Below are 22,862 nucleotides of genomic sequence, written 5' to 3' on the forward strand. Positions count from 1 at the left end.
ACCATTTTTTTCATGGAAAGGGGATTTTGGAATTACATACTTACATAAAAAATCCGCCCAAAAATCAAAAAATTCAATTCAGCACTTGGGATTCTATGTACTTAATGGCACCTATAACTATTTTTATTGTTTTTCTGGTTTTCCTCCCACTGAGCCAAAAATGTTTTTTCCAATTGAGATACTTACCTTCCTTAAAATTTTCATGTTCCAATTTTCATTGCAAACTTTTAAGCTGAAAAAACTGACAGATGAAACACTAATTTTCGCATCAGAATTTTGTTAAATAACTCCCTTCCGGTAGCGTCACAATATCTAACTAGAAAAAACCTTCCTCGTTTCATGAACTTATTTCGGTTCACTTGTAAACATACCTAATATGAAACCCTCAAACATGAAAAAAATTGGAAAAATATCTGACTTCTGAGACTCTGAGTCATAATTTTTCCACATACTTATCACTTTTTTTCTAGTAAAAACCTTCCTCGGTCTTCCAAGCGACATATCTATGTATTGGTTCTCATGTAAAGGGCTTTCGTAAATTGGAAAACACGTTAAAAAAATTAAAATGAAGGATTGAAGCACGAAAAAGTTATTGGAAGAATTTTAATTTCTGGCCAGAACCCTCACAAATAATCCTCCTTTTCAGAAATAAACTTTTCTCGACTCCCCCTCCCCCCAATAACTGGCCTTCTTGCATAAAGCTCTCCCTAAAAATTTTTAAAAAAAACCTATAATATATAGAAAGATTCTGAAAATTTTTCGTATCATAGCCAAAACTCTTTTAAAACAGCCCCCTTTTCAAAAAAAATTTCCTTCGATGCACAAAGGAATGTTGGTTCTCCTATTTGAAGTTCCACAGTTTAAAAAAAAATCCCAAAAGAAATAAGTTGGTAACATTTTATTAATTGTAATCCACGTTTGAAGGAGCATACCTATACATTTTTCTTAATTATTTCAACTTCACGAAACACGGAGTGATTTTTTTCAAATTCAATTTTTCATTTGTTCTATTTTTTCTGAGGGAGGGGGGAGGCAAGCTTAAGGGAAATATATAATGGCACGACAGAAAAATATATTGAACGACAGCAAAGTTCAACGACGAAATAGGGTGTTTGCACGACAGCCATAAATGCACGACGGCATAAGTGATTTGAACGACGAATTTAATAGGTTTTTGAACGACGGCTAGTGTAACGACAGAGATATTCAATTTGCACGCCGAAAAAAAAGAATTCCCGACAATAGTACTTGTAGAATAACCTTTGAATTTTACGAGATAAATGAGACACAAAACACTTAAGAGGCACTTACGGAAGGAAAGAAGGGAGGTAAGATACCTCCCAGTAGCTAGATTAATTCATAATCTCCAAAAAATAAGAAGCTTTGGGGGAGGAGGGGGGTTCATGTGTTCTAAGCTTTTTTCATTTATTAAAGTTTGCCGAATTCGACAATTTTTTTGACAGAAAAGTACACAAATTTAATTTTTGGGATCCGAAGAACTTGGGACAGACTAATGAGCGAGAGAAGGAGAAGGGTTAAATGCTCCAAAATTTTGAAAATGGTATTTTAATGCGTTTGATCATCACATTGACTTCTTAGATCCTATGAGTAAGCGAAGCTAGCCCCGAAGAATAATTTTGACTCCGCGCGTGTGAACCCTTTTTCAGAGGAGGGGGCTTCATGTAACCCAAATTTTAAAAATCATGACAATTTTCCGAATTCGAGGATTTTTGACTGAATTTGAATGAATACTCGGATTGTACTTGGGATCCCAGAGACTCGAGACGGACGTGAAATTGATGTACAAAAATGTCGTGAATTTTTTTTAATCTGTCGTGTACTTTTTTTAAACCTGTCGTTGACTGCCGTGGGGCTACTTTTTATTTTCCGTCGCTGACTTTTTTATATTGTCGTTCAATTCTTATATGGTCGCTGAATTAGATTATTTCGTCGTTCAACTTTTTTTTTGTCGTTCAATTCTTATATGGCCGGGCATTATATTACTTCGTCGTGAAAACCACCTATTTTCGTCGTTGAAACACCCTAAACTGTCGTGCCGATAAATCCCACCCCAAGCTTAATACAAGAGGACCAACATTTATTAGTTGTTTGTGGAAGGGGGTTTTCATGAAAAATGGGCTATTTTTAGATACCTAACTTATCTGACATGGAAATTGAAAATTTTCAAAAAAATGTTTATCGCGTTTTTGATTTAGGAATAAGGTGAGTATTCTATTTTTTTTTCATCTTTCCCAATTTTAGGGGCCTCTCTAGATATTCAAAAGCTCCAAAATAGCTTTGAGGGCAGAGGAAATTTTTTTCGTGAAAAAGGAATCATTTAGAATACCTAGGTAACAGGGCTGGATTAAGCCTCTTTACGCTCCTAGGCAGAATTGAAATTTTCCGCCCTTTCAAAAAAAATCAAGTACCCCCCCCCCCATACTTTTATCAACATACCTATAAGAACAATAAACAGGGCTCTTCTTTGATCGGGCCCTCTAGAATGAGCACATCCGGGGCAAACTGTCCTTTTTGACGCCCTCTCAACAACCCTGCTCCTCCAGAAATCTAACAATTGTTTCCATAAAATTCCAATAGGTAGGTATTTCTGGAAACACGCATAAATGGTCTGAACGAAGCGAGGTCGAAAGCACTCAAAAGACCAAAATTCACAATCCCTCAGAAGTGAAAAAACATCATTTTTGATCTGAGAGGTCAATTTTTCTACCCTCAAGACTCAACTTTTGTTTAGAGAAAAGAAAAATTATATGCCCGAGCGAAGCGAGGGCGAAAGCTTTTGAAATTTTGATTTTTCATGATTATTCAAAATACCAATTTAGCAGTAGCACTACTATTGAACACCTAATAGTACAAGAATTTAAAAAAATTTAAATTCGTGACGATTTTCGCGACTTTTTTGTAATTTTTGTTGAAAATCGATTTACAAGTTAGAAAAATCCCAAAAATTGCCATGAAAGCTCTTCAGAATTTGCCGCCCCTGAAAATCTGCCGCCCTAGGCAACTGCCTAGGTTGCCTGTGCGTAAATACGGCCCTGCTAGGTAAACGAAAAAATAAATCATTTTGGATAAATTGGACTTTTTTTTAAAATTCAAGAAATTGAAAAAAATAAAATGTTGTTTTTAATTTCTACTTTGCATGTTTTATGTCTGAAATTTTAATTTAGGAATACACCCATCTTTAAAAATCTACATAGGTATAAAAAGAGAGCGTTTCTGAGCTGTCAACGATTTTTAATTCCTATTTTATCCAACAGATTGCATCTCATTCAACTACTAGAATGAAATGCAAAGGCAAACATCCTCCCCGGAATGCGATCTGAAGGTTCTTAACTTGGCTGATTCGAGAAATTTTGTTTTTTCACTAGAGCATTAGAGCTCTCATGCGATAGTTCACAATAAAATTTCAACCATCCGATCGAAAAATTAAGAACTTTAAGGTGTAGGGGTAATAAATTTTTCAAAAAGGCCTAAAAACTGAATTTCCAATTTTTTTTAAAAAGTACGTGTAACTCAATTTTTACCTTCAGAAGATCCAGAAGATCTACAGAAAGTCAAAAATTCACAAAAAAAAGCTCGCCACTGAAATTGAGTCAAGCGAAAAATCGAAAAATGACCAAAAAACTACTATAACAACCCAATCAAAATTTAAAATACCCCTCCCCTCCAAAGTTCAATTGCATCGTGCATGAATATATTCCCTTTTGAGATGACTCATCCCAGCACGCTTATAACAACACATCATTTATTAATCTGTTTCAGATCCAAATACATTATTTCCAGACGTCATGCTATCAATAGCGGAGCAAAACACAGCCGACATATGTTTACCAAAATTTCCGTGCAATGCTTTCGATAAATACAGAACTATCGAAGGTTTATGCAATAACTTACAAGTGCCCAATTGGGGTATCCCAAACACAGCTTACGTTCGATTGCTTCCGGCATCGTACGCAGACAGTTGGTATAATTCATAATTCGCGTAAACGAGACCATCTTCTCTCTTTCGAGTATACTAATAACGTGTCGTGTACCTCTATCTACTCGTATAGGTAGGTACGTAGTATTTATTTACCTATACCGTAGGTATGTATGTACTTCAGTATGTGAGCATATATGAACGGATATGTACAACCTTAACGACATATTATCTCACCTTCCAGCACAAATATAGCATATGTATGGGTATGGAGTATATCATTATACATTATATGTATACTATACGATATGTGCAGAAAACAACAACTGCATACGTATCTGATACTTATTCGAGTTATGCGACGAAATTAACACACAATCGAGATTTCGTAATAAATCAAAAACTACCACAAAAAGACCTTGCGAAAACTGAAATCATTAACTATCATCTACAATGCTAATCTATCACCCATTCATATGTCATCTCGGAAAAAGCTTTTTTTTCTCGAAAAAAAAAAAAAAATACTACGTAGATACTACGCTATAACGTTACTACGACGCGACGTCTTTTATACTGGAATTTTTTTTACGCCTTCTATTGTTGTCGTATACGTATAAATCCGTATAGTATATACTCGAAAGAGAGAAGAAAACCCCATTAATAAAATGGTGACACTTGTTTCATACTTTGGAGAACTGATAATTACCCTTTTCTGGGTGCTATCGTTACTTTATAGGTAGGTACATACATAGCAGACTATACCTCTAATACCTATTCGTAATATACCGTTTTACAGGATTTAGTCAAGTAAGACTGGCTCAAAATGGAAATTGGTTACCAAGTCCTAGATTAATACACACCGTTCTATTTCCAGAAACAGATGTTTTTGATTTTAAGCACACGCTCGCCGTCATGGAATGGGGACAGATTATAGCGCACGATGTAACCTTTCTTTCAGTAAAAAAAGGTGTTAGTTATTAATTCGGTATTTTAACCATACGAGCACGCTTCGCTAGTCTTCCCATCACCATCACCACCACTGCTATGTCTGTGTCTTCGACCATTGAACCATTGTTGTGGCATGAGAGGTGCAAAATATGCATATTATATTTATGCAAAGTTTGCGGTTTTATGCCTTTGAGTCGGAAGTCTCGTGTTATTTTCACTGTCAAGTTTCTTCATCGAGGACAACATGAGATGAACTATCAAGTTGAAAGCGCATTTATCATGACAGACTAGGATCCAGGATTTAATTCTTTAGACCAAAGGATATTTTTTTGGATGAGTTCCTGCCAAAAAAGTCCATGTCTGAATTGTCACATTGTACATAAAACAATTGGATTTCGTTCAAAAATACCTTTTGAAAAAATCCATCTAAAAAATGTTTTTCTTGCAATAAATTGACCAAAAGCTATGAAAATGTTTGGTTTCGCCAAAATATTGTTCCCGGAACTATAGAGAGGAGTAGGAGGAGGGTGGGGGGAAGAAATTCGCCCCATATAAGTACTCATTAATTTTTGTAAGGTCCCCTGAGAACGAAGTTCAATCTTACAGGAGTTCAACTTGCAAAAACTATTGAAATAGGTAGCTGTATTCTGGTATGATTTTTTTTGACTAAATAAAATAGCCGATAGGTCAATGAATTATTGTTGCTTTAAGGCAGGAAATTTGATACATTTTTTCACGAATTAATTTTCAAGGAGAGGGGGAGAAGGGAGAAGGAATGCTTGTCCGGATTAATCTTTTGAGAAATTAAAATGACCAGAAATTTTAATTTACAAAATGTATAGGTTATCAAAAAATGTCATTAAATGAGTGTAGGAAAATGTGAAAAAAAACAACAACAAAAACAAAAGCAGTAATCGATTTGAATTTCTTTGATCTGAATAAAAGCTTATTTCGGAATTCTGATCTCGAGGTCATATTTATCGATTTTTGACTAATTTTATTCCTGACTGCTTTTTAAAATATCTGCCATTTTTTAGAAAAAATTCAAAAGTTTAATTCAACGAAAAAAGCTGAAAGGTTTTTGTCCTATTTTTGACTTGCTGCAAGTAAATTGGTGATGATTTTGAGCCATTCTAGAGCCTTCAGTGGATTTTTGAATTTTCAGAGTTTTAAAAAAAATTCTAAAAATATAGTCAAAATAACATTTTATTATCTAAGTACAAATATTATGGGTAAACCATTTTTCATTTCGAAAATAATAATCACTGGAGAAAATTTTGGATTTGAACCGTCACGTCACAGACAAATTTTGAGAATATTTGCCAAAATAGATCCAAACGGTCAGAAAAGTAGACGGTTAAGTAAATCCAAGTTCAAGTATAGATTTTGAATTCAATTTGGGTCATATATTTATAAAAAACTGGAGAACCTGGAAATTTGCTGGATGCTCTAGAACGGCTCGAAACTATCACCAATCGACTGATGAGGTCAAAAATATGGTGCAAATTAATTTTCAGCTTTTCACGTTAATTTGTATAAATGTAGATTTTTTTTCGTGAGAAATGAGTCAAATTTGACGTTTTTTAAAAAAAAATTCCAAAAATAGACAGACGTAATTAAAAACACCCCACCCAAAAAAAAAAAACTCAGCAGGTTGCATTTGGAGATCCTCTTTCGTTAGAAATAAAATCAACAGGTTCCATACAATTTTTTTTAAAAATATGAACATAATTTTCTTAAAATTTGAAGCAAAATTTAAACCAGGTTTCTGATCACCTAAATCAAAACATTTTTTAGATAAATTATTTTTTCAAAGTAAAATTTATTCACTTCCGTATTTTTTTTGGGGGGGGGGGCTTCATTTTTCCGAAAGGAAATTTGGGCACTTGTATTAGATTTTTTGCAATCATGTTTCTGGGTCCATTGCTTGGCAGCCATTTTGAAAAAAAATTTGTAAAAAATGATCAAAAAACTTGAAAATAGGCCTCCTGGCATCATGATGCTTTCTTTAAACACAATAGTGAGGTTTATTCAAAGAATCGCTCACAAAAATGAAAAAATATATCTTAGAAAATCCAAGAAAATGTAAGAACCAAATAAAAAATACTGTAAAAAAATTGCTGAAAGGATGATTGCATTCTATACAACATCTACATTTTGTGGAAGTTGGAAAAACTAACAATTTTTTCGTTAGAAAAGGGCTCAAAAAACACTGTAAATATACTGTAAAAAAATAAATGAAAAAAATTAGAAAACAGAAAAATTGTTTCAGAAAAGGAAAAAAACAAACATATCATTTTATGTGTATGAATAAAAATACATTTTTAGCATTGGAGAGGGAAGGGAAAATTTCACCAAAAAAAGTACAAAAAAGATACACTTGATCAAATAATATAACTCCATCGCAATTTTTCAAGAGGATGGAGTCTGGGTCACAACTTTTTGATTGCTGGGAGGTCATATTCAAAAATTAATGGTTCAAAAGCCTTAAAAGATACTTACAATGAGCTCATTTGTTCATTAGACAAAGTATCAATTATTTATCTAAAATAGCACAAGTATTGATTTAACATCTTAGCAAGATCTTCCATCATTTTTAAAAGTACCTATCTAATTTTTAATTAATAGGTAATTTAGAAATTCAATTCTTTTCTCAAAAAACCAAATTTTATACAAAAAAATGTTCTCAGAAAATTTTTGCAACGAAGTTTCATTTCACCAATTTTGAGAGGGAAAGCTTCCTTCTCTCCTCCCCTCTCTACTATATTTCCATCAATTATTTCGTCAAGGAGAATGATATTTGACTGAAATCGAAAGTACCATACTGAATGAGCATGGAAATGGGGTAGGTAGGTCTTTTAAATGAAGAGTGATATTCCAAAACTCGCTTTGTCCATTTTTATCAAAGTTGGGTTTTCAGTGGTACCTGGTAGATGAAGTATTAACTCACATTCCTACATCATCAACCTACCAAAATGAGGTGTTAAACTCACCTAAATAGCCAATTCACTAAAAATTAAAAAAAAATAATGTTCCAAAACGCGCTTTGTCCATTTTTATTGAATTTTTTTTCAGCAGTATTTAGTGGATGAAGTGTATACCTATTACCTACACTCCTACATCATAAATCCACCCAAATAAAGTGCTAAACTCGCCTAAAAAGCCAATTTACCCGTTTAAAGGGAAACTGTTTTTCCTCTCTCCTGAAAAGTTGTGATAATGGACAAAGCGATGTTTTGGAATATCACTCTTCAAATGTATTCTAAAGGTAAGCTTACGTAGGTATGTAATGCTTTTAAGCACGAAGAAACTAGTTGCAAATATTTTAGCGTCTTATAAGCATATAATACACCCATTTCAAAAAACTAGTGGAAATTTTAGGTTTCAAGCTCGTGTAAAAATACAGAAGTAAACTCAAAATTCTTGACATGCAGTCATTTACCCTGAGACGTGTTTTAATACTTTGTCACGTACAGAATGATTGAAGAAAAAATATACAATATCTAATACGAGATGTGACCCTCCGAATGGAAACACAAAAGAGGCAACATTGATTGAAGAGTTTCATTGGAAAACGTTACAATGTTACCTATACATATTTGTACAGGTTAAAGAATTTGACGACTTCCTCACATTTTGGTTGATGGATTTTTGAGCTTGTATTGTCCATAATAAGTTGCCTATTTTGATTTTTCAAGGAGCATGATCAATCTGAATTTTGCAAAACCTTTTTCCAGAAAGTTAAAAGTTATTATTAACTCGGTTAAAAATTATTTTAAAAGAAAAAAAACGAAAATAAAAATTCCAACCTGATTTTATTTTCACTTAATTACCTACATCATATTAAATTTTTGAAAATTATGATTTCGGGACTTGATCAAAATAATTGAAAATGATTCATTTTGAACGAGTAAAAATAACAAAGGGCTTATTTAACGAGTACATGCCAATATACTATCAATGGAAACTAGGTACTCCAAATTAATTCCACCACTCAAAAAAAAAAAAATTCAGCTCGCACTGGCCCAAGTTAGGCAATTGCAAAGAATACCCCATCAATTAAAACCGAAAACGCCGGATTCTCCCTTCATTCCATCATCTTCGATGTTTTCACAATAAGTCGTTATATTTGATAAAATATACGACTAATTTCATGCCTAAAAATAGAACTCTCTCCACGTTCGGTATTCGTATAGTCACAGCACGAGCCATACAACAGCAAAAAGGGAAAAAACGAAGAAAATTAGTATCTCCCTATCTATGGTGCCGTTTGAAAAATATTTCATCATTTTATATTGAAAATTATAAATATTTTTGAATAAATTTTACCCTTCGACGAAACACTATAAGTTGTAGAGAGAAGGAACTGTAAGGCGCGACGAAGGCTACCATCTACGCACATAATCAATACACCATTCAAGTCGATCATTTGGCGTTTATCGTGTTTTTTAAGAAGTTAGCAACGAATTTAATTTGGCGAAATTGCTTAAATAAGCCTATTCATAAAAACGCGATTCTTCTTCTTATTTTTTTTCTCTCTCTCCTCAGAGGCATCGTGGTGGTGGTGCGGTAGACAGAAAGCATAGCAGATGATTCACGTTTTAAATTTTCTAAAAAATGAATAATATTTTTTCCTCTTCATCGAAATATTATACTATCTACTTAGTATTTGGGATAGTATAATATTTAACAACAACAGCTCGCTTTATCACGTTTACACTTTACACGTTCTTGTGTTGGCTGAATTAAATACGTTTTATCTCACATTCAGGACCAGCGTGCTGTGCTGCAGACGGAAGTTTAATTCCTCCGCGAAATCTTCCTCCGGTATGTTTGCCTATAGCGGTTCCGTCAAGTGATCCTTTCTATTCTAGATTTAGGAAAACGTGTTTAGACCAGAGACGTGCCAGTACCTCGGAGGATTTCGGATGCAGATTAATTCCAGTTCAACAAGTAAGCTGGAGGACACGAATTGATAACGAATTTGACACTATTAAACACACACATCAAAAAACAAGACACAGACATAAGAAAATGGCGAAAAACCAAACACAAGAGTATAGTAATTCTTTCTCAAAGGTTTCAGGCGTTTCGCATTTTCTCGACGGATCAGTTATCTATAGCTCGACCAAAGACACGTCGAATTCGCTACGACTATTCCGAGGTGGCTTATTAAAATCGCAGATAACCCAAGACGGCAGAGCTTTCTTAATGAATACGCAAAGACCGACGCAAGTCTGCAATGTACCCAACGACTCCGAAGTTTGCTACGTAGCCGGTAAGTAAAATACACAGAGAAAAAGCCATAAAATTAGTCTTAGCTGCGTAAGCAGACGTGGGAGTTTAAGGGCGGGGGGTGCAAGGGTAAAAATGGCATAAAGTACGTTTCCTACGAGACCCGGACCGAGTATAATTTATTACTTTAGATTTAATTGCGATTAAAGAGACGTTTTCCCAAAGACTATATAATTTTTTGCACCTCCCGCCTCCCCCCTCTTCATCCTGCCTCGTTTTTCGTTTACGCGCGACGTGCGATAATCGATAGGCGTTTGTATAGTAGAAATTAACGACCGTTTGTATCGCGGCTCGTCCGCGTAGAGGGGCGGTGGTGTTATTAATAATTCAAATATTCTTCTTTTTTTTTTACCCCTCGCAGGAGATGGCAGAGTAAATCAGAACACGGAAATTGCGGTTTCCCAAGTAATGTTCATGAGGTTGCATAATTTACTGGCTACCGAATTAAGTCGTCTGAATCCCAACTGGTCCGATGAGATTCTTTTTCAAGAAGCTAGACGTATTGTTATCGCCGTACTGCAGCATGTAACCTATAATGAATATTTACCTGTATTGTTAGGTAGGTTTGTTTACTTTTTGTTATTTACTTATTATTTTGTATTTACGTACGTGTAACTTATAAGTCGGTGTAAATAAGGTACACTTAAGTAGCAAGAACAAGAACGTAAGTTAATGAGAGGTTGTAATGAGTTGGCCAATTTAGAGATTTATGGGTTGGACTGAACGAGTGCCATTTTCTACAAAGTGCTAAAACTTCAGAGGTATTTAGCGCAGAAAGAGAACAGCGAAAGTCATCTTCGTTCCTCCATATAGAGAAAGATGCATTAAATGGGTCTCCATATTATCACCTTTTCTTTTTCTATTATTTTTTTTTTTACAAAATGGTTCACATTTTTTTAGTTTTCCAAATCCTCTGAGATCCCCCCCCCCCATCATTAGCTCGACTTTTAATTCGAAATGTCAAATTGTATGTAGAGGAGAAGGTACAAATATGGACCCCCTCTAGCTTTTTGGCTTTAAAGGGTAGAAAAAATTATCAATTTTTTTTTCGAATATACCATTCGAAAGGCCAAAGACTCTAGTATATTGTGTTAGAAAAAAATTTTTTGGTTGAAAACTCACGGAGAAATTTGAAATTTAGAAAAGTGACATAAAATGGTACAAATATGGTCTTGGGTACAAATATGGACCCCTCAAAAAAATGAATAAAAATTTCAGAAAATTGAACAAAAATTTATTTGAAGATGTTTTTTGATGCTTTGGACTTGTCTTCTTTATTAATATTACGTTTCTCGGTATTCTAAAAACCATTGAATCAAAATTGAATGAAAAAAAGATTAGGGGTCCATATTTATACCCATGCAAAAAAATGGCTAAGTTTTTGAAAAATGAAAAAATCATGGTCCATTTTCGACACTTTGGACTTGTCTTCTTTGTTAATAACACTTTTCTCGACATTCTAAAAAATATTGAATCAAAATTAGGTAAAAAAATTTGGGGGTCCATATTTATACCCATGAAAAAAATCGACGCAGTTTATGAAAAATGAAAAAAATTATGAAAATCAGTTGAAGTACAGACAAATATGAAAGTATATTTTGAAAGTACACACTGTAAGCTACTTACTTCGCTAATAATTTTTTTTCCAAACTTTATTTGAAGTTGATGAATTACCGAATGAAAAACTTGTAAAATTTTCCATTGGCAAGAAAATAATGCGCAAAGAAAAACAATTGCTGATGAGAGACACCCAAGTTTGCATGGATCCGAAATAAGTACATGGATCATCGATACTACATTACTAGTATAATTTTTGGTACCCAGCATGACCGTAGCGCTAGTGGTTGTACTCTAAACCATGGGGGGTCCATATTTGTACCTGGGTCCATAATTGTACCTTCTCCTCTAATAAACTCAAAAAATGAATTAGCTGCCTACAAATAGAATTCAACATTAAAAACTCATTCAAATCCAAAATTAGTAAAAAAAAATCGCCAGGAAATTTTTTTTTGAAATTTCGAAAAATTTTTAAATTGAATTAAAAGAATAAAATTTAAGATCAAAAACAAAAAGATTTTTAAAAATAGAAAAAATCCATCAAAAATTACCACAAAAAAAGTATTTGAAATCTGAAAAGAATTCCAAATTATAAATGCATTACAAAAAACTCTCATTTGAAATCAAACACAAAAACATTATTTTTTTCCCAAAAAAATTTGAAATCACAAGAAAATAACATTCGAAATTACCTAAATTAAAAACTCTAGTCAAAATTACACAAAAAAAAAAAATATAGTCGAAATGACCATGAAAAAATTTATGATCCAAACAAATCAATTATCACAAAAAAATTATAAGGTACCTAAATTGAAAAAAAAAAATTGAAATTAATCACCAAAAAATGTATCTTAAAACACACCTCAAAAAATTTGGACCCTCTGTAGACATTTGTAGGAGCTACAGGGTGTTCTAAAAGTTGAAAAAAAAAAACTTGAAAATAGCTGAAAAATCCACTTTTCTCGCCCTGGAGAGGGGTCAAATGGGTTTGGAAGGCTTAAACCAGCAAAAGGCACTTGTGGTACATCTTCCCAATGTACTGTGAAAATTTGGACGCTCTAGGTCAATTTGGAGGGGCTACAGGCTGTCTGAAAAATTGAAAAACACGTAAAATAGCAAAAAAATCCACGTTTTTGACTCTGGACGAGGGTCAAATAGGGTTGGAAGGTTGAAACTTGCAAAAGGCACTCCGGGTACATCCTCCCAACGTACTGTGAAAATTTGAACCCTCATGAAAAAAGTAATGTTGCACAATGCTAAGTTAAGCCTTAAACCAAATTTAACTTTAACCTCCCAAATTTCTATGGTTAACCCAGCATCTGAAAGTTAAACCACGTCGAATGCTTGTTTTTGCGTGATATTATCTCCACATAGTGGCGTTTATTTCAATTTTTATGTGTAGTTTACGTTTCAAACAATTTTGGTTTTACTTTTTATCAAAATAAACATAAACTAAACCATCAAATTACGATTACATTTCAATAATGAGATTGACATAAAAGAATGATTTTCTTTTCGTAATGTTTGAATATTCAGCTCCGTTTACATTATTGAGATGAACACTATGATACGTTACTGTTGTGAACTTATGAATTTAATTCTTCGGATTATTGTACCTTCAATCCACTATCCAGAACTTGGCATTAATCAAAATTTATTATTATTAAACTCTTTGTTGGTATCATTATTGTGATATAAATTGTAGTAAATCCACATTATTGGAATTTAAATTCTTTAAATGCTATTTTATAAGAAAAAAAATCAGGGAAACTAGGTAATTGAAATTGAAATTTTAATCATTCGCGTTCATTTTTATCAGTAAAATCACAACATTATCAACACCACCATAGACGTGACTGGAGCTTTTCTGGAGGTAGTGCCAAGATGATGTGTGGGAGACGGGGGAGGGATATTCAATGTTCTCACAAGTTCTAAAACGTCAATATTCATGAAAGTACAATCAAAAATATAATTACTTATTTGAAAAATAACACATTCAAAACATTAAAACAATTAAGAAAAAAAATAGGTACTTGAAATTTAATCAAAATTTATTATTTAAAGTTTTATTTTGCGATCTTTTTTATTTTTAAAATCAGCGATGACGGACTTCACATTCACATTTTTGGCTAAATCTTGTTCTACATATGGCAGCATCAAATTATCAAGCCTTTCTTGTGACATCCTAACACGTAATTTTGATTTTACACGAGTGAGCTTACAAAAACATCGCTCACGCTCACATGAGCAACTAGTCACCTGAATAACTGTAAATCCTTGTAATAACGTATTAAAGGTTGAAAAAGTAGCACTTCTGTTAAATTCACTCATCCATTTGATCTATTTGATCCAGTTGTCCACAAGGTATCTTGAACTCTTTTTCTGGCTCACAAGTTTGGCAGGTGAATTTTCAACTCTTTAGTGTAGGTGAGGCTAATTCAGCTCCAGGAAGTTATAGTCCAGCGAAATAAGTTCTCCTTAGAAAATATAATATTATTTGTTTCTTGAGAAAAGCGGTTATCTATTCTGGATATTAGAGAATCTAAGAAATAAGGGTAATATGTGCAAATTCTCATTTCCTGTTCTTTACTTTCATATAAGAATTGATTTTCTGGATTTTCATCGATTTTTTTGGATACACGCCTCGTATTTGTATGCATTTCTGGGATTTCAATACCAAGGCTTTCACATGTTTGGACAACCAATCGAAATTTATTTAGAAAACTATCGACATCATTTGGGTCATCTTCGTTTCTCAGTTTAAGTAGTGCACTTCAGAGGAGTTTTACATTATTATATGCTGTGCTGAGATTTGAATCAGGATCTTGGAGAGATTGACTACACTAGTCAGCAAAATTGAATTCAACACTGGCGATACTGTTTCTAAGCATAATGAAATTACTTTTAAAATTTTTCTTTGATAAATTGAAAATTTTGAATTTTACTTTTTGTTAAAGTGAAAAATGAATAGTATTTTTTTTTATTGAGAAATGATAATTGAAAAAGAAACTGGAAAAAGTAGGCAGTGCCAGAACATGCCTGGCATGCCCTGCAGTCACGCCTATGAACACCACACAGACAAAAACATAAGAATTTATTTCAGTTTTCGAATGAATGACGTTTTAACTTTGGTTTAGTAAAGCTAAACCTGAACCATTGATGTGCAACACTACAAATGTTAAACCTTGGTTCAGAGTTAAACTTGGATTAGCTAAACCTTAACTTGAACCAATATGGTGCAACTGGCTCTGAGTCAATTTGGAGGGGCTGTAGGTTTGGCTAAACGTCAAAAAACACGCAGAAATCCACTTTTTTGACCCTGGAGAAGGGTCAAATAGGGTTGGAAGGTTGAATCCTGCACAAAGCACTTAAGCGGCATCTTTTCACTGTATGCTGAAAATTTGGACCCCCTAGGTCAATTTAAGGGGCGAGGGGGTCAAAAATAGAGGTCAAATGTGGTTTTTTCCACCTTACATGGGGTGAGAGGATAACCTAGGAAGTTGAAATTTGGATATGTTGTTTACAATGGCGATACTCATCAATGGTATGAATTTGGGCCATTTTCATTGATTTGGGGTCAAGTTATGCTTCTCCAAAAAAATGACCTTTCTGTAATTTTCAACTTTGACTCTCCAAACTGCAGGGGTCAATTTTAGCTCCCAAGAGAAGCCCATTTCCCAAGTTTGACTTTATTTGATCAATTAGAACAGGCTCCAGGTCATAAAACGTGAAAATCACCATTGGACTGAAACTTATAAATAAAATGACTGCCCTACCGCAAATAGCCCATTTTTTACAAAAATTTGGCTAAAAATGCATTTTAAAATTGACATGGCAGAAGCTATTCTAGGTCACCATGAGCAAATACACTAAATCTACGTAGATACGAAAAAATTATAACATCAATACTCAGCTTGCTCTTGCTGAAGGTACAAATTCAATGAGCTCCAAAATTTTATCCATTACTGTGGGTGAGGGGAAGGAAGAAAGGGAGGAAGGAGGGATTTTCTCATTTAACTTATTGTTAGTGAATTTGATTTTAGGTAAGTAATATCCAAATAAGTAGAAAAGAGAGAAGAAGAGAAGAGTAATTGACTCCAATTTGAGGTTTCTTCAACTCGTTTCTAAATTTTTCATTTCAAAATGTAATTTCATCATTTTTGAAGGTTTGCGGTTCACGGATTCGCCCGAATTTAATATCACGAACGGATATTTTCCCTAATACCAAATTCCCCAATACTCAATTCCCCCAATCTCGTTTCCTCGAATACCATCTCCTCAAATTCACAAAAGATGAAAAATTTCAAAACTTTTTTTCAATAATATTGCAGGGAAAAATAATCTGAGTCCGATCAAAACTGCAATCTAACCAGATTTCATAGAATTTGTTCAAATTTAATTAGATCTGATCAAAATTCTCCGGATAAAGTCAATTTTTTGATTCGACTGACTTTTTTTTTTTTTTTTTTGAAATGAGAGGAATGTGATGTCTGGATGTAAAAAAGTCCAAAAAGTTCAAAAATCGCAACCGAGCCTTCTTTTCTTTGGCCTTTAATTCAAAAGGTAAAGAAATCATAGAAAATTGCACCTTTTTTTGGTTCTGAAAAAATATTTTTTATTTTAAAAGGTTTAATAAAATTATGAGGCAAAAATCAAGCTACGGTTACATGTCCTTTTTTGGAAAATTTCTGATATTCTCAACACCTGGAAAACTTCTAAAAACACACAATTTTGATACATTTGGATCGAGTACCTGAAATTTTTAAAAATCAGACAAGTTTCTTATTTTGAAAGGAAAAGCTATACCTTCATAAAATGGATTCGAGGAAATGGGTTTTGAAAAATCGGATTCGGGATAATGGATTCGAGGAATCGGAATTGTACCAGAATCCTGGTTCGCTTTCTCTTTGCCAATTTTCCACTTCTTTCGTGAAAATAATGAAAAAAAAAGGACAAAAATAGTGCTCAAGTTCATGGAAACCAATAATACCCAAAAATCGATTCCACAATTTTTATTGCCTCTTTTTTTTGGGAATTTTTCCGCAAGGAAAACTCTTGAGCTGCCTTACTTCTAAGGAAGGTTGTTTTATTTTGTTTTTAGAAATGGGATACTCTTCCCCCCTCCTGCAAAAAACTTTCAGAGTCCAAAATCGTTTTTTAAAATTCACAAAAAATTCACTATCGCATTTAAAATGTGATTTAAATTGTTGTTTTTGGTCAAAATGTTTTTCGCAGAGAGAATTGTTCTGCACTTTTTTTTTCGAGGGCACCAAATAAGGAAAACAATCTGATAAATTCGAATTCAGCGTTTTCAAAAACCGAATAAATCAAATGTCACACGGTTTTTTAGATTTCAAGGAAATTTTGGGGATCAATTAAGGCGTGTTGGAGAGGCTATGAATCCAAAAAATGAGTTCATATTCGTATTTAGCCCTCTAACAAACCTAATACCTCAACCTATATGAACTTACTTTGCAAGATTTTTTTCAATTTTAAGGAGTGGAGAGGTGGCCAATGAGAGGGGGGAGGGGGTTGAATAAAAAAAATGAAGTGCATTCTTGCTCAACGCTCTAAAAAAAACGTTTGAAACAATATGTCACACAATATTTGACATTTTTTCACATTTTGACCAAAATTTTGGGGCTTTGCCCCCTTCCCATGGTTTTGCAAATCTTAATCACGAAAAATTCATAGCTTCAAACGTCTTTAAAAATCATACTTCCTGTTTTTTTTTCAAATTTCAAGTTTTTCAACTTCTAAATTCAGGTAGCAATTTTTCAAAAAAATGTGGACATTTTTTTCTAAAATTTCACAATTTATTCTCCCTAAGATTGCAAATAATTTCTTCAAAAATTTACTAATTTTTCCAAAAATAAAATTGAACAATGTTTTTAAAAATCAATCATTTTTTTTTTTCAAAATTTGAACAATTTTTTAAAGAAATGAATGAACAATCTTTCCGAAAATTGAACGAACAATTTCCCAAAAATTGAATCATTTTTCCAGAAAATGGTCAAGTTTTCCTACTTTAATCTTTTGCATATCTAGGCTCTAACCTATATACATACGTACTTGGAAGAACTTCATGAAAATTCATGATTGCAGTAAATTCCAGATAAACCTTTCAAGTGGATTTTTAAAAACCATATTGGACATTAATTTTCATTTTTTCTCTGCATAAATACTTATCTCCCAAAAAAAAACTGAAAATATCAATAAGATTATCTTTCAAAAAAATCTAAATTTTGGTTTCGAGAGTTTTCAATCAAACACAATTTGTTCAGAAATTTTAATTTTGATAAAATCACAGTCTTATACCTAGATTGTTTTATTCGTCATCATCATAATTATAATTATTGTCATTTGAATCACTTTTGATTTTTTTTCCAACTGTCGTTAAACATTATATCTACCTACCTTTAGTTGATATTTGAATTGTGCAAAATATCGCCAGTTAGATGCCTACCATTTTTAAACAAACATTTGCCTACTTTAAACATTGAAAAAAAAGATGGAAAAGAGAAAAATCATTGAAATGTAGGTACATTGTTCAGCAAATGAAATATGTTTCCTCTTACTACTTATTACAAATCACCTAAAAATCATACCAAGTACATTACAAAGGTTATAATTTGTTGTAAAAGTATGTACTTTATTTCAATCTTCCTCTGTCCTCAGCCTTTCTTCTATTTCCTTTTCTTTCACTACAACATTGTCGTCCAACACCTCAAAGACTTTTATGTCATTCCGTCAACAACACATCCCATAAATTCATCACACCAAACTCGAGAAACTCAACACCACCGAAGACATTTCCTCTCAACCTACTCGTATTCCTATGTACATCCCGAACTTGACCCGTTTAAGTACATATAAGCCACACACAGATACTTGTAAAATCAACCATCGAACCTTCCAAAAACCCCATATTTTACTTCGTCGATCAAAGCTATATAATTTAATTCCTACAATTAAGTTCTACTTTCGCTCGATTAAAAAAAAAATCTACCAAAAGATCAAGGATATCTAAGGTGACAAAACCTTCGAGAAGGCGATGAAAACCTACCTACGCGCACAAATCTTCCTCAAACTTCAACAATCGACACATCACGTTCATCTCATAGGTACATACATTAATTAATATACAAAAATTACCAGAAATTTGCATCGATATTTCGACATGTTTCGGACTAAACCCATTGTGTCTCTACAAACTGTTTATTTTCGCTCATCTTCGCGTCCGAATTCTGACAATAAAGAATACCAATTTGCCTAATGCGACCTCGACCTTAAATAAAAGTCTATACGATACGTCTCCATGTATAAGAATTTTCAAGAATACCTGTATCCTTGAACGATTATACTTTAAAAACGCGTATCTAAAAGGTACCCACCTATATCTACATAAATTTTAAGATGAAATTCATCGAATACAATGAACGTGCGCAAATACCTACTCATCGAGTTAGTTGGTTAATTGAAACGTAAAATGTCGTTTTGTCTTCATATTTAGTAGACTTTTCGGTACTGTATTCAAAAGAATGACGAGTGAAGGCGACACCGCAACATCAAAACAGGAGACAGAGGAGTGAAAAAAGGTTACATCGTGTAACATTTCACAGATACAAGATAATGCCATTAAGATTAAACCGTACACCTGTGTTAAGTGAAAATACAAGTACGAGACTCTATACGTAGGATAGGAATATATGGAGATGAATACCACGAACGTGGAAATGAAAAGTACCAAAGCTATACGAGTTGAATAAGAGAGAAGTTCCCTTCGCGTACATGGAATTAATTCATACGTCTGATAAAATAATTATTTCAAGGTGAACGTATCATCTTGAAAGATAACAATTATATCATCAAGTTCAACATACTACGACGAGTACGCTACGTAAATCTCATATACTCGTACTTATACCTAGACCTACGAATACGAGCAAACACACAGATTCATGTCACCTCAAGATCATAGTATTTTATCCATACGTTTACAGCGAGGGTCAAATTTGAATAAGTATTTGCTCGACTCACGATTTCACTTCACCTATACATTTGAAACATGGGTCGTTTACGCACCCTCCTAAATCCAGCACACGTTGTTTTTCCTCATCCCTAAATTCTCTCACATTCCAAACACGTGAAAAGAAACAAAAAATTCCAACCGTGAAAAGAAGAAAATCTACAACCAGAGAGACGCTATACCGCGGTTAAGGTAATTTAACCCGAGAAACAAAAATTCGTTGGCTTTTTTCCTCCCGTTTGGCGGAACCGCGAGCTCGAGTCGCAATTCACTGCTGCGGCGAATTTAATTATATGTTGAATTTTTTTTAATGCTTTGTTTTTGTATATTTTGATCCGTTTGTTATCCATTTTTTTTTCACTCTTTTGATTTATATACGGTTAATTTATTACCTCTTTTTTTCTCTCTCTGGCTCGTCGTTTGTTTATTTGCGGCTGTAATGGTGAGAATCTTAGCAAGGTTCCATTTTATACAAAAGGAAAACTGCGTAACTCTAGCTAAATATATTCTTAGTATAAAAGGCATTAGGGATTTGCAATTGTCCGCCCGAATAATATTCGCCAACGAAATACCTACCTACGTGTAGGTAGAGGTAAAGGGGTTTGCAAAAATTTACCCGGCTTCAGAACCGTGCTTTTTTTTCGAGTCGAGTCACGTAGATGTCGTTAACGTATATTTCTAGTAAAATAATCTCAACGTATTCGAAAGTCGTCTGAAATGGTTTGTAATTTTGGATTTTTTCCCTCTTGCAGAGATGATTCGAGGGTGTTTAATTTTTTTATTTTTATCTCGTATTATGTCGCGTCGTGGTGATTTCCTGAAATATGCTTCCTATATCGTGTTACTAACAGAATTAAAATTTGTAAAAGCATCTGCAAAAACGAATATATCATTAAAGAGGGCATGTGGAGGTTTCAAAATCTAAGAAAATAATTAGGTATCAATATTGCAGTCTTCTTAATAATGGTTTAAAGTCGGAAATTTCAACAAAAAGATCGACCATGTGATATTCAGGACCGTTGAGAAGGGGGGGGGGGGTGGGGGTGGTGAAGAGGGCAGTTCGCTCCGGGCCCGCACTTTTTTTTGGACCTGGCAACAGAAGGGCTTGATATGAAAGAAAAACCTGTTTTTTCCTACTTCTCAAAACACAAATTTTCGAAAGCTTTTCTCAAAATTGAAACTTGAAAAAAAAATATCATTCAGCTTATAAAGTTTTAAAGTGAAAAAATAAACTTCTTGCATGAAAAGTATCGATTTTATGCCTCTCGAGATATGCACCAGGAGCTTTTACAGTAAATTGGGCCAGTTCTCTCTAATTTTTCAAAATTATCATCCTAAAAAAAATCTTTCAAATTCTAAAATTTTAAAAGCCAAGAAATTACCTTTTTTTTTTTTTTTTTGATGGCTCACTATGGTAACGCACCTTGTTTTATTTTCAATCGTTAACTATAGATCATCGCCAGTTGTCTATTTACAACTTAAATTATATCTAACATTTGAACAAAATTAACAATCTTCTCATAACTTAAAACTAAAAGGTAACTTCTGTCCAGTGGTTAGCAGCTCGGTTTCCTCTCCATCCACTTTGCTGCTTGGATCTGCTTTGATGGTGATGGTTTGACTGGTTTGGTGTTTTTGACTGGTTTGGTGGTTGACTAGTTTGGGTTGACTGGATCAGTAATTGATTGGTTTGGTAGTTGACTGGTTTGGTGGTTTCTGGCTGGTTAGGTGTTTCTACAAGCTCGGCTTCCTCTTCATCCGCTTTGCTGCTGGGTTCTTCTTCAATAGTACAATGATTTTGCACAGGGCTGCATACCAATATAAGTACCAAAATACCAATATCGGTAATACCGGCAAATTTTGAAAAAATTTACGAAAGCTGTTTTACCAATACCAATTAACAGACAGATGAAGTACCAATTTACAAAATACCGATAAAGTTTTTGAAACGGTATTAATACCAAAATAATTTTCAATGGTACATTTTGGTATTGGTATTTTGTGGTATTTTGAATTTTTTGATTGATTACAAAATTATAAATAAAATAACTAATAAATTACTCATATTGAAAAGCTTGTAAGTGATAATGATGAACCTTGAACTCGCAAATTGAGGTGTTTAAATAGAAAAAACTAAAAAAGTGTAATTTCTAAAAAAAATTCGAAAAACTTTGTTAATTCTGGCCTAAAAATACACTTTTTATTTGGTATTATATTGGTACAATTACCAATACCAATACCAGATACCAAAAAAAAATCCACAACATAATAAAATACCAATTCGTTACCTTTATGCCAAATCCGAGTATGTCCATCCAAAAAAACATCGTCATTTTGCTTCACTGATAAGACTCTGGGAAGCCCTGAATTGAAAAATTTGCATCTGAGTACAGTTAAAATGCACCACCGAAGATGCACGAAGCTGACCGATGTTCAATCAGAACTCAACGAACCCTTCCCCTTCCGAGCATATCCGAACCTTATCAGTGATGAGTAAAATCGTACTTTTTTTGTATGGACATACTCGGATTTGGCATTAAGGTAACGAATACCAAAATACCAAAATTTGATATCTGTATTGGAGAATACTGAAATACCAATACCATTTTGGGAACTGTATGCTAAATACCAATACCGTTTATGTTTATGTTTATCGGTATGCAGCCCTGATTTTGCAAGTCAGGGGTAGTGTGCCTGGCCCATGCACTTATAGACACTATGTGTCCTTGATAGACCAGATCTCACTACTAGCTAGCTCCTGCTGCATTCGAATACTTGATCATGCAACATCGCTTTTGCTTTACTGGTGTGTCTTCATAGTGAACGCTTCGCTAGTAAAGACTGAAAATGGTTTAACTCCCTGGCTGAGCAAGTCGGGCAGTTCACAGGGCCATTTGTGTAACATCAGGGCCTGCTTGAGCCAGTCTCAAGCTTCGTTGTGTCTCGGACATCTCCACACAATGTGAGGAGTATCTTCGGCTTCTCCAGTATCGCATCTCAAGCAGGTAGGGGAGTCCCTCTTCTTGGGCTTTTCTAATAGGTACTTGCCTATGTCCTTGTGCTCCATCAGCAACTGCGTCATGTATGTCTTGACTA

The 22,862-nt window shown here is 33.8% G+C and overlaps 1 protein-coding gene across 2 annotated transcripts in view; it reads left to right on the forward strand.

Annotated features, from left to right (window-relative positions):
• The window catches only part of LOC135842737 (peroxidase-like), a 36,309-nt gene that overhangs the window by 9,806 nt on the left and 3,641 nt on the right, over positions 1–22,862 (forward strand). Inside the window, exons 3-7 of one of the 2 annotated variants that reach the window (XM_065360340.1) lie at positions 3,781–3,978; positions 4,734–4,904; positions 9,657–9,838; positions 9,965–10,163; positions 10,542–10,739. In XM_065360340.1, coding sequence (XP_065216412.1) covers positions 3,781–3,978; positions 4,734–4,904; positions 9,657–9,838; positions 9,965–10,163; positions 10,542–10,739 — 948 coding nt within the window. The remainder of the gene's footprint in view (positions 1–3,780; positions 3,979–4,733; positions 4,905–9,656; positions 9,839–9,964; positions 10,164–10,541; positions 10,740–22,862) is intronic. The other variant, XM_065360341.1, reaches the window with a different exon arrangement.

This window comes from Planococcus citri, chromosome 4 (genome assembly GCF_950023065.1).
Source record: "Planococcus citri chromosome 4, ihPlaCitr1.1, whole genome shotgun sequence".
In the NCBI taxonomy this organism is placed as follows: Eukaryota; Metazoa; Arthropoda; class Insecta; order Hemiptera; family Pseudococcidae; genus Planococcus; species Planococcus citri.